Below are 17,086 nucleotides of genomic sequence, written 5' to 3'. Positions count from 1 at the left end.
AAAAATACGTCCCAAAGCATCCCTGTTGATATCATAATTCAAATGCAAATTAGAATAGAAATTTTGATACAAAAGTTTTTCCGCGATATTCATCATACAAATTTATCATCTTACTTGTCCGTATGTCGCTCTGGAAAGAAATATATTTTAACTGATATGTTTTCTTGAAAACAAATGCAAATTTACCTATTTTTTCCACCGGCAGGCACGAACATGATATTCAAAACAGAAGCAATGACAACGAATTTTACACACATTGTTGTATTTTAGCGCAAAACGATAAGTTTCACAAATATTTTAATTTATTGCCTGGAACATACACATTTATCGTTATTATTGGAAATGCAAGACTTGGCATGCATTTTTAATTTCTTTTTTATTGAATTCAAATGAATAAAAACACATTTTTCTAAAATATTTCTCAATTTACATTTTAAAGTTTTTTCTGAAACTTGAATGTAACTCTGTGCGGAGAATGAGAGAATTGAAAATCGGGTAATCTCAGCTGTTTTCAAATGTAAACAAACAAAATGGCGCTTTCCATACTTGTAAGCCTATACAACGCAAAAAATGTCACATTTGATGAAATTTTTTTTATAATTTTATAGATTTTTCAAATTTCATTTTATGTTCCCGTTGCCATCGACTTTGCATCATTATTTTTAAGGTATGTACATACATATGTAAATTACTTAATTTGTGCATTTTAATTAATTTTCTCGTTATTACAGACTTGCAACAATTAAAATTAAAATCCACCATCATCTTTAACGCCGTCACCAGCTGATATAGCACGCACCTCCTCCATCACCTTTAATGCCACCACCAACATCGTATCACCGGTACCAGAAGTATCGCCACCATCATCATTCAACACCGGCACCAGCAAAATTGCACCATCAACATTCCACGCCTCTACCAGAAAAATCACCTTCAACATCGCCACTATTACTTAAGGCCACCACCAATATCACCTTCAACGCCGGCACCAGCAATGTTATACACATCCACATCAATGGTCCTCTGCAATAACTACACAATTCAAAATTCAAAAAATAAAAACTGTTACTACTGTTAAGTGGCTCTTGTCTGTAATCCTCGTCTAATCCATTTGCAACCTTATCTAAAGTAAGCAGTAAGGATTGCTAAAGTAAGTACTAAATATTAGACATGGATTCGACATGGATTAGATAGATATATGAGCCACTTAACAGTAGTAAGGGTCTTATTTTTTGAATTTTGAATTGTGTCGTTATTGCACAGGACCATCGATATGTACAAAGTATGTTATTTGTTTGAACATATGTACTATAAGAGTTTAGTATTAATAAACGTTTTTTAAATAAATGATTATTAGTGCTGAGGAGTTTATAACGACAACAATGAGTAGTTTGTTTATTAGCAATGAGGACTTACTAATGACAACAATGAGTACTTTATTCATTAGCACTGATGTGTTTATAAAAACGAAAATAAGCAGTTTGGTAGTTTCTAGAGCAGAGCAGANAAGTGCTCAGTTTTATCCCATCGCCTGAACAAAAATGAGTATTTTAATAAGCACTTTTGTAATTAGTGATAATGATAAAATGAGCACTTATTTGATGCTCAGCTGTCTTGCAGGGAAATCTAATTAGAGCTAGCAAAGCTACTCGTTGATATCAAGCGAACTTTACTGATTGTCAAAAATTATGTGTTTGTTGTACATTTGTTCATGTTTGTCATTGTGCGTGTAATTTTCGAGAGGAGGTTTTGTGCCCCCGTTATCACCTTGTATGAATTCGTCTTTCCTTGGTATTAGGGACGTTAATTTTTCAGCTTTTTCCGATCCCGGGATTTTCGGTATGTCGTTATCACAATCCCGGGATCCCTGGCATAGTTCTGGGATTTAGATATTCATTACTTTTCAATAACTTAAATCGAAAGAATTGCTTTTATATTGCTTGAGAAGCACCTAAAATAAATAATAAATAAATGGGTTTGAAACCTACTTTTTTAATTAAAGTGGCATTTTTATTTTTTCTCCGTCTGACGTCAGGATTTATTTTAAAGGACTTTGTAATATCAAAGATATGGTTGATTCCAAAAATTATTTGAAGAATTCAATGCAATGTATAATAAAAATATGGGTACCAAATGCAAAAGGAAATTTCTTTAGAAATTAAACAAATTAAAATTTTTTGGATTCACACGGACGAATAGGTAATTTTTCAAGCTGATAAAGTTCGAAGGACGAAATTCGAGCATGTTATCGAGTTTATATAAGTCCTTAACATGTAATCTTTTCAAAAACAAATACTTCTAAATTTAAAGAATAACATGTTAAAGGACCTTTTCAATACTTACCAGTCCTTCTGCAACAAAAGCTTGAATCTGCTTAAATTCTGCAGAATTTCCTCTTTAATTTGATGTCCATACTTCTTCCCTAAGCACATTTCTCTGAATTTTTTAAATAATTTTTGAATTACTGACGCCAGAATGAAAAACTAAAAGCGCTTCGCGAATATGTTGACATTTATAAAAAAATATTAACTATTTAATAAAAAAAGAAATATACCCAATACTGGTCAAGAAAAGTAGTTTCTATTATTTTCATCAGTGCAAATTACAAATCCCGAAAATCTCGGGATTATTTGCTAAGAATCCCGGGATTTTTGGGACCTCGAAACAGACGGGATCCCGGGATGCACTTAGTTTTTACTCAGATCTATGAAATGATTTCGTGCATTGGACTACGCATAAACGTGATAATGGTGCGTATAATTTATAAGGTAATGCTATGTTTTTATACTCTTTCTACCACATGAATATATGAATTCGTGATAAGAATATATGAATTCGCCTTGGAAGATAGAAAGCGGGTAAGAATAAATGCCGAACAAAGGAATTTGTCTTCTTTCAACTTAAATAAATGCATTTTGCAAGCAAAACCTCAAGCGTTACTTATTGCCTTGGTTATGGCGAATTCGTAAGGATATATTGATTGCATTATAAACATTTGCATTTATTTGCTAAACATACAATTACTTCCATTACAACCCGGTCCTATGGATGCTAGAAGCGCGAATTCATATAAGGTGGTGTTACCGGAAAAGGAATAAATAAATTATATGTATATCTGAAAATTAGTAAGATGAAATGAAATTATTGTTTGATTTCTAACCAAACCTATGTATGTAACTCAATCGCCTAATGGTTTGCCGAACCGTAAACATATGCTTTATACGGCTTATTATGTCGATTGCGCCAACCATAATTTAAACTGGGCCATGCATGCAAAATAACACTTATAAAAAACCGCATTTTCACCATGAAAGAAATTGTAAATTTATTCCGGCAGTCTACAAAAGCAGCTCAGGTGTTAAAAAATCGGATAAAAAGTGCTGTCCAACTGCAAAACAAACACGTCTCCTAAAGTTTTGCGAAACACGTTAGATGGAACACTTAACTCCCTTAGTCTGTTTTTTGACTTATATGAACACATTTGCTTCGCCTCATATGTTAATCACTTCAATAAGACAATCCCAATTTGTAGTTGCACTTACCACGACTAAGCCTATTTTTGCATTAACGAAGGCTCTCAGTGTGCCACTGCACGAAAAGGAGTGTGGTTTCAGCCGCTGTGTAGATTACGTCAAATATGTGTATACAGAACTAACCGATATGCGACAAAATGCAGAAGAAAACCTTAAAAGAATCTTCAAATTAGCTGAGGAGGAAGCAAATAAGACTGGTCTTATCTTAACTAAAAGTGTGCCACGTCGAGTATATCGTACAAATTACGACGGAAGCGTAGAAACCCCTTTTTTCGTTACCCAATTTTTATTCCCATACTTGATCATTATTTGGATCAAATAAATTTGAGATTTGTCAATCAAAAAAAAACTACTCAAAAATATTCAGAACATCTTGCCAAAGAAAATTCTTAAGTTGGACCCTAGTAGTTTCTAACAAAAGGAACAAGAGTTTGAAAAACACTGGCTAGATGTCTATCAAACAGCGACAGACGATTTCATTGCTGAATTTACAATGTGGTGCAGGTGTACCTTTTTTTCTTCAAAACTTGATTTTTAACGATGGCCTTTCTTTCAGGTACTGGTCTAACATTAAAAAAAGAGCTACCTGAGACTTTTGTTGACACCTTGAATCAGGGTGATAAAAGTCTTTATCCGACCATTTTTTAGATTTGAAAATAGGTTAACACTTCGAAGGTTGAAGACCTGTTTGCGCAGTAGCATTGGGCAGGAGTGATTGGTTTGGTTGGCGCTCCTAAACGTACTGGATCTGCAGGTTAATCCTCAGCAAGTGCTAGATGAACTGGCAAAAAAAAAACCAATGAGATTCCATTTTCAATTTAAAAATAATGTATAAAATAAATATACTTAATATAATAAAAATAATAATTTTCCTAAACAGAGTTGCAAATTGATTTTTATCCGTGCGGCAGTAATGCCGCTTTTATTAGATACGTGTCTCGAACAGGCCCAATGCTTTCATTAGGTTATTTAAGACGGAAATGGAGTAGCGGCCGCTGCCGTGTAGTGGGAAGCAGTGCCCGCTTTACTCCGCAGGTCCTGGGTTCAAGCCCTGGTCAAAGCAACATCGCAAAAAATATAGAAAAAACGTTTTTTCTTAACAGCGGTCGTCCCTCGGCAGGCAATGGCAAATCTCCGAGTATATTTCTGCCATGAAAAACAGCTTCTCATAAAAATACAATCGCCGGTCGGAGTCGGCGTAAAACTGTAGGTCCCTCCGCTTTGTGTGACAACATCAAGGCGCACGCCACAATTTGGAGGAGAAGCTCGGCCAAACACTAACATATGTGTAAGCGTCAATCTAAATCTAATCCATTTATAAACTATTGCTGTTTTTTCATAATATTTTTTTATAAAACGGCATCAAGCTCAATGAACATTGCTAAATAATAATTTTTAATAATTTTCATTTAAAATATAATTCAATCTATAATAGGAACCACATAAATAAAAGTTTCAAACCTTGCACAAATTCAAAAAAATTAACTGAACTAAAAAAAAAGTGTCATCAAAATTTCAAAATTTTTAATTAGAATATTAAAAAATTTTCGTGTATTCAAGCTTCAAAAAAATTTCATCAAAATTTCAAAAGTTTTAATCAGAATATTTAGAAAATTTTCATGTATGCAGTTTTTAGCGCATCCTATTTTAGCCTAATAAAGTACAAGTCGTTCAAAAATGACATTGATTTTTTAAAATTATTTTTCTGCAGGGTGTTGCGCATTTTCTTCCATATAACATGATCAGAATCTATTTTATTATGAAGAAAAATCCGCAACACCCTCCACAAAAAAAAAATCTAAGAAATCAACAATAATTTTTAATAATTTTCAATAAAAATTTCAATATTTTGAAATTTGAATACAATTTTAAATTTGTGCACGCTTTGAAACTNCACTCCATTACGCTAAAATTGAATGCGCTAAAAATCTGATTAAATTTTTAAAATTTTGATGAAAATATTTTGAAATTTGAATACAATTTTAAATTTGTGCACGCTTTGAAACTTTTATTTAGGTTGTTTCTGTTATAGATTGAATTATGTTTTAAATGGAAATTATTAAAAATAAATAAATGAACATAAGTTGCAAACAATATCACTTTGTGGTAATTCGTGGTAATTGATTGATATGGATAAAAATTTAATTACAGTTTTATTTTTACTCAAAAAGTACGACCAAGCGGGACCTTATAGATTACTTACATTAAGGTCATTTAGATCCGTTTGCATTCTTGATTGTTTGTTAACTATGTCGGAATAGTGATCTTTAAATTTTTCCATGTCAGTCACTATCGCTTCAATTTTCGCTCCGAAGTCTGCCACTATTTTTTCTTCCTTGGCATAATTTTGCTGAGTATCTGCGAATGCTCTATATTTTATGAAATTAGTTCGCAACTTTTCTACTCTTTTTTCCAATTCATATAGTCGAATAGTAGCCGCTGTCTGATTTCTTTCCAATAAAGTGGATAATTCGTGCCATTTCTGAAGAGTATCTGGCAAATCCTGATTCATGCGAGCAACTAAAATATCATGAAAAATGTATGGTGTTAAAAGAGAAATATTAATAGGAAATTCAGGTACTATAAGTATACAAATCTAATGTCCGCTGTCCCAATCAATTTTGAAAATTAATCAGATTGTCAAAATTTAAAATAGGAAAATTGTCAAACAAAACTATTATTTTTTAATTTCAACACTCTGAGAAATTTAAAATTGATTGGTTATAGTTAATTTATGAGAATTACGTAAGCCTTTTACCTATGTACATATGTATGAATGTATGTATATGCAAGTATTTACTCAGAACAAAATCAATGTGCCGAACTGAACGGAGAACCGTACTTCAGCACCCTCTCCGGCAAAAATGTTTTGAGAGCAAATAAAAAGTTTTCCAGACAAGAAAGGTGAACCCGCCTTTACAGCTGATATACAATGCCGGCGAACGGCGAGCACACCACAGTGAAATTCGCACTGTCAAAATTAGAACACCCGCAAGCATATGAAATTGAACACAGTAAAGCGAAATACGAAGTTCGCTCGGCGGTGTTTCATGGCGATAGATATATTTCTATCGCCCTGCTGGGCGATGACATCTNTAAAGCGAAATACGAAGTTCGCTCGGCGGCGTTTCATGGCGATAGATATATTTCTATCGCCCTGCTGGGCGATGACATCTGTGCGTGCTTTAAAAAAAAACAACACAAACACGAATTATTTTTGTTGTTTGAAAAATATAGTTGTGGATTCGTTAAATCTGGCTTGAAACAAAATAAATAATAATAATCTTTCTTTCTGTCGGCCGCTGTGGTGTAGTGGTAAGCAGTGCGCGCTTCCACTCCACAATACCTGGGTTCAAGCCCTGGTCAAAGCAACATCGCAAAACAATATAGAAAAAAGGTTTTTTCTTAACAGTAATCGTCCCTCGGCAGGCAATGGCAAAAGTCCGAGTGTATTTCTGCCATGAAAAACAGCTTCTCATAAAAATACAATCGCCGTTCGGAGTCGGCGTAAAACTGTAGGTCCCTCCGCTTCGTGTGACAACATCAAGGCGCACGCCACAAATCGGAGGAGAAGCTCGGCCAAACACTAACATATGTGCAAGCGCCAATCTATTATTATTATTAATCTTTCTTTGTTTTACATTCATATTTGTTATCATTTCCTCATTTCTAAATATGGTTTAGTTTTTTCTAAATATGGTCACCCAAACTATAAAGGCGACCAGCTGGGCGAACGGTGAACGACAGCATCGCCCAATTCGGCGAAGTTTGCCGTTCGCCGGTATTATATTTCAAGCATGACTCAATTTGTTCAAATAAATTTAAGTGAAAGGTATGAAATTTTAAGAAAATTTCTTAGTTTTTATGCATTATGAGGTGGGTTTTGTCGAAGGCTGAGGTGAGCTCAGCCGATCCAGAGTCAGGCGAAGGTCCCACTAGCCCCACCAAATAAAACACAATATTATCGTGTATTTAATTCGAGTACTCACATACACTGCGCTCACGATTCAGAGAATACAAAGGTTGCGCCCATTTCGGACCGCTATTCCTCTCTTAACGAATTTGACAGAATCACACTGGTGCAATTGTTGATTTTGAACTTAACAATTTATTTGTGTGTTATTTCTGCGAGATTTTAAGCGGTTTAAAGCGATTGTTTAAACTTTGTAAACTTTTGTTAAAGCAAAATGAAGTGTGCAGTGGCAGATTGTGATAGTGAAAATCATAGGCAAGCGTGCGATATAAGCTTTCGTTTCCTATGGACGAAGCTCTCGTCAAAAAGTGGATGCAGTTCTGCCGGCGAGGAAGTGCATTATTGAATCCCAAATTGAGCTACGTGTGCATGAAGCACTTTTCTAGTGAAGATATAGAAAACAATTTACAGTTCGAAATGGGTAATTTATTGTGTATTTTCTAAATTGATACCATTTAATATTATTTTTGTAAACGCTTAGGATTTTCAAAACAAACTCCTTTTAAAGCGCGCTGCTGTGCCCAGCATTTACCCAGAGGATGGGGAAACCTCCCAGCGTGCCAAAAGCGTACAGCGCGAGCAGTACAAACAAATTGTCAGCGAGTTACTTCAGCAGAGTGAATATGCTGCAGTCAGTGAAGGTAACAATTTCAGTTTAAAGAAAGTTTCGACTTATATTTGCAAATAAGTTGTTATAGCCGAGGCGAATAACAGTGCCAACGTTGTTCCGATTGACGAAAATGTGGAGAATAAGGAAAATAGCCTAGTAGAGGAAAATCTTTCCGAGATCCACACGACTTCAACTTCTCGCAAAGTCTTCTACTACGACAGCAGTTTGGAGGAAGTTGAGGAGCTGGAAGCAAAACTGTAAGTTTGTAAAAACTATAAGGCAATATAAACATGTTGGCATATTCTTGTGTTTAAATTTTTTATTTTATGACACGTAGAGAAAGACTGAAGCGAGAAAACAAGACTCTGTTAATCGATAACAAAAAGAGGGACACAGAACTTGCGGCACTCCAGCAAGAGTACGACAAGCAGAATAAGAAGCACGACTATGAGGTGCAACAGCTAAAAAAGCGCTTGGAGGAGTACGAAAATATGTGTACAAACATGGAGAGCAAATTGCAGACCATTTTCACGAAGGGTCAGGTTGCGAAACTGAAGCACGGCATTAGGAAACCTACTTGGACTCAAGAAGACATCTCGCATTCCATCACGTTGTACGCCGCCAGTCCAAGAGCTTTTAAACTAATGTACAAAATAGGTTTTATTTAAGCTACCAGGCGTTCGCACGCTACAAAAATGGGCACAAAAAATACACGTATCCAGAGGTTTGATAAAGCCGGTATTGAAATTATTAAATGCCTCCACGCAAATTAATACTATTCAAAAGGTGTGTGTTTTCAGTTTCGACGAGATGGTCAGTCAGACTAACTGTTATGATACCTCGTCGGACTCAACACTGGAACCTGTCAGCTATATGCAGGTAGCGATGCTCAGAGGTAAATATGTATATCTTGCACAAAGGATTTATAAAAATTTAAATTTTTACATTCATTTTATTCGTCAGGACTGGTATCTAAATGGAAACAGCCGGTATTTTACGACTTCGACTGCAAAATGACAAACGACGTGCTTTGTAATATATTACAAAAAACTAAAGATTGCGGGTACAATGTTGTAGCGGTTGTGTGCGATCTTGGCGCACAAACAGGCCTCTGCTTAACGAGCTCGGAGTGCACGAAGACAGGCCGTGGTAACAGTGTTGCCAGAACTTTTCAGGGCGACCGGCTAGATTGGACAAAAAAAACGGCTAAAAACGGCTAAAATGTTTCAACCAGAATTAATTTTTTTTTTTAAATACATAAACTACAATTAGAAAGAGTAGTAAATCCATTGAATTTTTTTTGGTTAATAAAGATTATTTATACGTAGCTAAGCTGTACACCACTTTATTTTTTCTTTAACAAAGGAAACTGTCGTTATACGTAGCTAAGCTTTACATCAGAAGTCATGTTTGTATTACTTAAATATAAAAACAGAGATAAATTACAAACTTATGGCGCTTTCTTTTCTATTAAACAATTTTGCCTTCTAATAAATAATGGATCATTTTCAGTAGGTTGCTTTTTGTCCCGCAAAATTGCTATATTAGCTGAGAGTATGACACTTTTGATTAGTCGGAGGGCAATATTTTGAGAAATGAACACGTAAAGCTGTGAAAGCAGAAGGTCGTTTAATTTATTGACATTCGTTGTTGTTGCCGACCACTTCACTTTTAACAAGTTTATGACATTTAACTAAAATCATGCCACCAGATTCACTAGCAGAAACATTTTTCTTTCTTAAAAAAGTAGAAAAAAATTTGAAGCTGGATGAAAATATTAAAAGTGTTGCGCGTTTCCAAACTGCCAGAATTCGGTACACCTGAGCAAACGTTCGAATATAAAGTTTTTTGCTTTTCCGAGGTAGGGTACGTAGGTTGATAACAAATTGCTGACGCAAAATATCTTTAAACCTCTGAAAGATGTACCATTATCCGTGGAACAGGAAAGAGGTCGAGTTAAAATGATGCCTGCAACTTGTAACAGTACCAATTTTTGGATTCTCGGAATTTTCTGATAAAGATGTGGTGCTGCTAAAAATATATATACAAAAATATAAGCACGAAACTATGTATTTGTCACAAGAATTATCCACATAAGATGAAAACTACTGCAGTTTTATTTTATAAAATTTAAAAAGTATGTTTGCACCATGTATTGTCTTCCCAGAGAGTTTTGCTCTACATCGAAATTCGTGCTCTTTTATTTTCAAAGTGTAGCGAATAAAACTTCACACCTAAATTTGAGACATTCATAACAAAAATTTTATGAAGAAAATTCCCGCTACGTTCTCCCAAATATAAACTGGGACGCAAAATTGAAGCAAGTTTTGCCTATTTTTCTTTAGTTTATTTAATATTTATTATTTTTTATGAATATGTAGCTCATTACTTAACAAACAATATATACTACAAACAGATTTCACACTTGTTGTAAAAATTATGAAAATTCTGCAAAATTTCATCAAAACTTGTAACTTTTTAATCTGCTAAAATGACGCCTCCCAGTTTATGTGTATTTGGGGCACTCGCTTAAAACAAAAAACATTGAAATCGGCTCACTATCTGATTGTTTTTCAATTTTATATAACACAGTCCGACATGAAAATGTTCTCAGAGATAAGACTAGCCATTTCTAATAGATTTTGGAGCACTAAATTTGTAAAATTAAAAACTTGTATATTTGAATTTTAATAAAATAAGGCAAAGAGCAAAATCGGCTAAAAACGGCTATTTTTTTTTTGCAAAACGGCTAAAAAATCGGCTGCCGGCTAAATCGAATTTTTTCCGGCTGTTTGCTGTCGCAACCGGCTAAATCTAGCCGGAAAACGGCTAAAATGGCAACGCTGCGTGGTAAGTTTAACAAATTATAAATTGCTTTTTTAGTTAATTTCACATTTTGTAACATATTACGCCATTATAGGTTTGTTTTTGACGAACAACAAATTTTTATGTTTGCAGACGTTCCTCACATGCTTAAGCTACTACGCAATCACTTCCTCGACCAAGGGTTCATGATAAAAGGCAAAGAAGTGAAGAAAGAAATAATTTCAGAGTTATTGTCATGTACCTCGAAGGATTTGACAATAACTCACAAAATTTCAGCAAACCACATCAACGTAGCTGGACCCCAAAGGCAAAAAGTGAAAACGGCTGCGAAATTGTTTTCACACACATTGGCGCAGGCAATTACGAGGGCACCAGGTTTGGGACATTTAAGCAGCCATTTATATATTTACGTATATTTTAAATTATATCGCTTCAAATATACCATTTTTTGAGTAACGATTGGTTTGACGTGATGAACGTCAGGGCTCCACACGCAGACTCAAGAACACGGTGTCACGCCTACGGTCTAGCATTTGATCAGCAGGTCAAAATATTAGACGCGATGAGGGAAATGGTGAAAAGTATGAGGGTGATACGAAGACAAACTTTGTTACCATTTCAAAGAGGTAAATTAGTATATTTAGACACATACATAAAGTAAATGAAATACTTTTTTGCCTTTATATATGTAGTATATACATTAGACTGCATCACTCCCCATACAAAAAAAACCGCTACTGTTTTTCCATTAGAATTATAAAATCTATTATATTTTAAGACGTCCACCAAAATATTTCGATAAAAATATTAGGATTTAAGTGAGCTGGACCGATTTGAAAATACCTCCAAAGATNGTGGCGCAGGCAATTACGAGGGCACCAGGTTTGGGACATTTAAGCAGCCATTTATATATTTACGTATATTTTAAATTATATCGCTTTAAATATACGATTTTTTGACTAACGATTGGTTTGACGTGATGAACGTCAGGGCTCCACACGCAGACTCAAGAACACGGTGTCACGCCTACGGTCTAGCATTTGATCAGCAGGTCAAAATATTAGACGCGATGAGGGAAATGGTGAAAAGTATGAGGGTGATACGAAGACAAACTTTGTTACCATTTCAAAGAGGTAAATTAGTATATTTAGACACATACATAAAGTAAATGAAATACTTTTTTGCCTTTATATATGTAGTATATGCATTAGACTGCATCACTCCCCATACAAAAAAAACCGCTACTGTTTTTCCATTAGAATTATAAAATCTATTATATTTTAAGACGTCCACCAAAATATTTCGATAAANATAGTATATTTAGACACATACATAAAGTAAATGAAATACTTTTTTGCCTTTATATATGTAGTATATACATTAGACTGCATCACTCCCCATACAAAAAAAAACCGTTACTGTTTTTCCATTAGAATTATAAAATCTATTATATTTTAAGACATCAACCAAAATATTTCGATAAAAATATTAGGATTTAAGTGAGCTGGACCGATTTGAAAATACCTCCAAAGATGGAGTTTTTTATGAATAAAAATAGTTTCTTAAAGATTTTTTTTTTTTTAAATACCCTCAAATGACAAAACGGTTTAAGCTTAAAAAATTTGCGTAAAAATATTTTTAAAAAATTTAAAACAAATTTTGGACGGAATCGTAATAATGAGATTTTTTATGCTGTTTGCAACTTTTTTCAAAGATTGGTATAAGAAAAACTTGAATAACTGAGCCTAAACTCTCCCGATTTAGACTTGTGAGATATCATTTTTTTTATTTCTTTGCTAATAAACTGATTCAAAGGATGAAAGAGAAAAGTAGGATGAACGAATATCATTCAAAGTTGAATTAAGATGTGTTGATATTTGAAAAAAAAAATATTGGGACACGAATTACTTTTTTTGCACATACATAAAAATAGTGGGAAAATACCTTTCTACCGAGTTCCCATAAGTCTAAATCAGAATAGTTTTAGCCCAGTTATTTAAGTTTTTCGTAAATCAATCTGTGAAAAAAGTAAAAAAAACAGCATCAAAAATCTCATTATAACGATTCCGTTGAAAAGATTTTTAAATATTTTTATGCAGAATTTTTAAGCCTAACTTGTTTTGTCATCTGAGGGGACTTTTTTCAAAAAGTTCTTTAAGAAACTATTTTTATTCATAAAAAACTCAATTTTTGGAGGTATTTTCACATCGCTTAAATCTTAATATTTTTCAGAAATATTTTGGTGGACGTCTTAAAATATAATAAATTTTGTAATCCCGGCGGAAAACCGCAACTTTCTTTGGTGATGCAGTCTAATATACATATGTGATTTTAAACAAATATTTTGTAATATTTATAGACGCATATTTACTTGCAGGTATCATACAGTCGAACAATGCGCTCAAGATGTTATATGGAAGAGTTCAAACCCGGTTCAATGTTAAATATATTTTAACATATCACTTGAACCAGAATGTGCTGGAAAATTTCTTTGGAGTCATTCGAGCCAAGGGCGGTTTGCATGACCACCCGGACCAGCAAGAGTTCAAATATCGTCTACGAGGATATTTACTTAGATGCAATGAAGGCGTCATAACGAATGCAGCGAATGTGGAAGAAGACGATACGCGCGACTTAGAAATGTCGCAATCCCCTCTTACAGGCAAAGAAAAATGTATTGTTAGCTATCACAGAATATAATTTAATCTTTGCTTGTATAGGTGTCATACTGAAAAACGTTGTTTCGGAAGAATGGCCGATCGATATAGAGCCAGCAGAGTTCAGGATCTAGAGTATGATGGTCTAGAGAATTTAGCTGAATACATATCCCACCGATTACGAGACGATATGCCCAGCACCTCACTCAAAGGCGCAGATGATCCGTCCTACACTTGGGTAAAACACTTAAGTGAAGGAGGTTTATCTGTCCCTAGCAGCAGTATGATGGAACATACATATAAGCAATCTATAATCAGTATTCAGAGCAATGAACGAATATGGTTTGCTCATTACAAATGATTTTGTAAAAAAAAAAAACATATTGAACAAGCTTCCAGTATAAATTGCGACATTAAAGTAAAAAAAAAAAAATTTTTTAGGGCAAGAATGTTTTTTGTGAAAAGAAAACTTAATAAAAAACTAATTGAAAAAGCCCGCACAAAAAAAGGAAATATACAAAAATACTGACCTAGATTAACTTGTATTGATTCAGAAAACTGCAACTGTCTGATGTCGCTTCGATTCATATTAATGTTCATCTAATGTACAAGGTATAGTGTCTGACAAAATATAAATAGCTTTCATCAGTTCATCCGATTAACATAAGGCCCTTTTTAGGGCCGCAAGTATTAAACAAAGAGATCAAAATTCTAAATATATCTGTGGTCACAAGCAATAGCCGCCTAAATCGACTACAGTCTCATGCAGGCAATTCGCATACGATTCTAACCCTGGGATTTAGTAATTCAGTCTCATCTCAAGTCACTAAATTTGAGATTAGCTGTTAGTGACTATTTTTGTGACTTGAGATAATTTGGCTATTCAGTAGGAGAGAGTCACAAAAAGTTCACAAAAAATGTGTGGTGAAAGCAAACCAGACAATCAACTGATAGTGTTTATGTATGCCTTTTGCCCGCGCCGCTCAAAGAGTCGCAATGGCCGAGTGGTCAAGGCATTAGGCTGGCAGCCGAGAGGGTCCCGGTTCAAGTATTCCTCGGCCGTAGAGGATTTTTTATTTTATTTTTTTATTTAGTACTTTTAAATTTTTTTATTAGTTTTATTTTTTTAACAATCTTTAGATTTTAATGTTTTAAAAACAAAAAATTTAAATTTTTTTCAATACATTTGTATTATATTAAAGCATTTTGGTTTGTTTCCTTATGAAATTCTTGTTGAACAAATTTCTTCGCTTCATTTTCGCGTTTTTTTANAAAATTTTTTTCAATACATTTGTATTATATTAAAGCATTTTGGTTTGTTTCCTAATGAAATTCTTGTTGAACAAATTTCTTCGCTTCATTTTCGCGTTTTTTTAATAAAATGGAAAGAAATAAGCTTTTCCTCCATACTTCTATTTTTGTGACCTGCTCTCAGCCAGCTGACAAATTAGTGACTTATTTTTGACACTAGAGACGTGAGACAACGTACTGAATACCAAATAGTCTCAAAATCCAAGTTCACCACCAAAAGTCACAATTAGTGGCTATTGACCGCTTACTGAATGCCAGGGTTAATTCGGCTTAGACGGTTATTGTTTGTAACGATAGATATGTAGGTACATCACTTTTAAGTGCATATGTGCATATTTGATAAGTGTAGATAAAGATCTGTGCATATACGCACATTCCTACATGTGGTCCTCTATTTTGTGAAAAGACATATCGCACACCATCTTCAGAAGAGGTAAAACTCAAAAATCGAGGAAAAAATATTTGCATTAATTGGAGATAAATTCTACGAATTGATTTATGGATAAAAATCGACCTAAATATTCTTGAGTGGTGTCCCTTTGAAGATGGTGCGCGATATGAATACGACAATAGCATAACTGAGAACAATAACAATATACATTCGTACGTAAATAAGTTTTTTGTTGCAGTTTTCAAATTACTAAACCATCCAGAGACACACTCAAACACACACAAAAAGTTTCGTTAAAATCCGTACAACCATTTAGGAGGATTTCACTCACAAATACACCTACAGAAGAATTATAAATACATTCAAAGATAGCTAAAGGTCGGTACGTTTGTAGGCCTCACACCCCCTTTTCAAATAGCCAAATTTTCTCCATGAGTATGGGCTTGATTTCAACTATATACATATCTCCATACGAAGTTCCAGTACTGTACCATGAATACTTTCAGAGATATGCAGTATAAAAATTCGATTTATATGGAAGGTGCCACGCCCCCCTTTCCAACGCTGCCCTTCATCAGTATGCGATTGATTTCGTATATCTCCATACCAAGTTCCAGAACTCTACCAGAATAATTCGATACGGTGCGATAACTTAATAAGCATGGATAAATTTCGATAATTATAAACTTCGATGATTCGATAAATTTCAGTAACCTTTATGGCTGATTTATCGGAAAATTTCAGCTCTGTTAACCTAATTCTTATGATTTTATTTCTCATTCGCTTCTCTTTCATTTTTCTTTGCCTTTTTTTGTCTTCATCGTTATCACTTGTTTCTTCACCTTCATATTTATCTTTATTTCAAAGTTTAATTTCAAATACGAAGTAAAACCAAATGCGAAACCGCTTAAATTGAATAGGTTGCAAAAACAACCATACACAAATATGGAAATTTTTAAACGACGATTTTCAACCAATTTCGAAACTATAAAAACTCTCCTCATCTACAGAAAACTACTTTTCCAATGGTGTTTTTGGATTTGAAATCGGTAACTTTACCTTGGTCTTCATCTTTGTTTTTATCTTTCACATCTTTGCTTATATCCTTTTCTTTTTTTCTCACGTAGATGAGATGAGGTGCGATGACGTGATAAGATGTGACGTGATTTTATGTGATGTGATAGGATGTCATGTCATGTGTTGTCATATCCTGTGATGTCATGTCATATGATGTCATACCATACGATGTCATATCATGTGATGTCAAGTAATGTGATGTCATGCCATATAATTGGATGTCACGTGATATCGTGTGATGTGATATCATATTATGTGATGTCATGTAATGTGATCACATTCCATGTTCCGATTAGTATATCGATAACCCTGTTGGTAACTGTGTCGATAAAAATACCGATAACAATATCCATAAACATATAGAAAAATACAACGATTGTAAGATCGATTAATTCATCGATAAATATAAATCATCAGTATCGGTTATTGTACATATCGTTAAAAATATAAACGACTAAATCGATAACAAAATCAATTGATTTAATCGATTATAATACCTATAACAATATCCATTATTGTATCGATAACAATATCGATTATTATTATTGATTATTATATCGATTAAAATAGCGGTTATTTAATCAATAACAGTATCGATAACAATATAGATTATTTTATCGATTATTATATCGATAAAAATATGGAGTTTTATATCGATAACAATATCGATCTTAACCTCATCCTTTTCTTCATATTTATCTTTATTTT

General features: G+C 33.8%; 1 protein-coding gene across 1 annotated transcript in view; it reads right to left on the bottom strand.

The window, feature by feature from the left end:
- The window catches only part of LOC108361531 (uncharacterized), a gene marked incomplete at its 3' end in the record, with an annotated part of 57,054 nt that overhangs the window by 11,758 nt on the left and 28,210 nt on the right, over positions 1 to 17,086 (bottom strand). The window contains exon 3 of the mRNA XM_017614162.1: positions 5,737 to 6,053. Within this exon, the coding sequence (XP_017469651.1) occupies positions 5,737 to 6,053 (317 nt within the window). The remainder of the gene's footprint in view (positions 1 to 5,736; positions 6,054 to 17,086) is intronic.

Source organism: Rhagoletis zephyria, unplaced genomic scaffold (assembly GCF_001687245.7).
Source record: "Rhagoletis zephyria isolate East Lansing unplaced genomic scaffold, Rhagoletis_zephyria_1.1 Rzeph_scaffold_00785, whole genome shotgun sequence".
Lineage (NCBI taxonomy): Eukaryota > Metazoa > Arthropoda > Insecta > Diptera > Tephritidae > Rhagoletis > Rhagoletis zephyria.
Note: the sequence above shows the minus strand (reverse complement) of the source record. Positions and strands in the feature narration are given on the sequence as shown.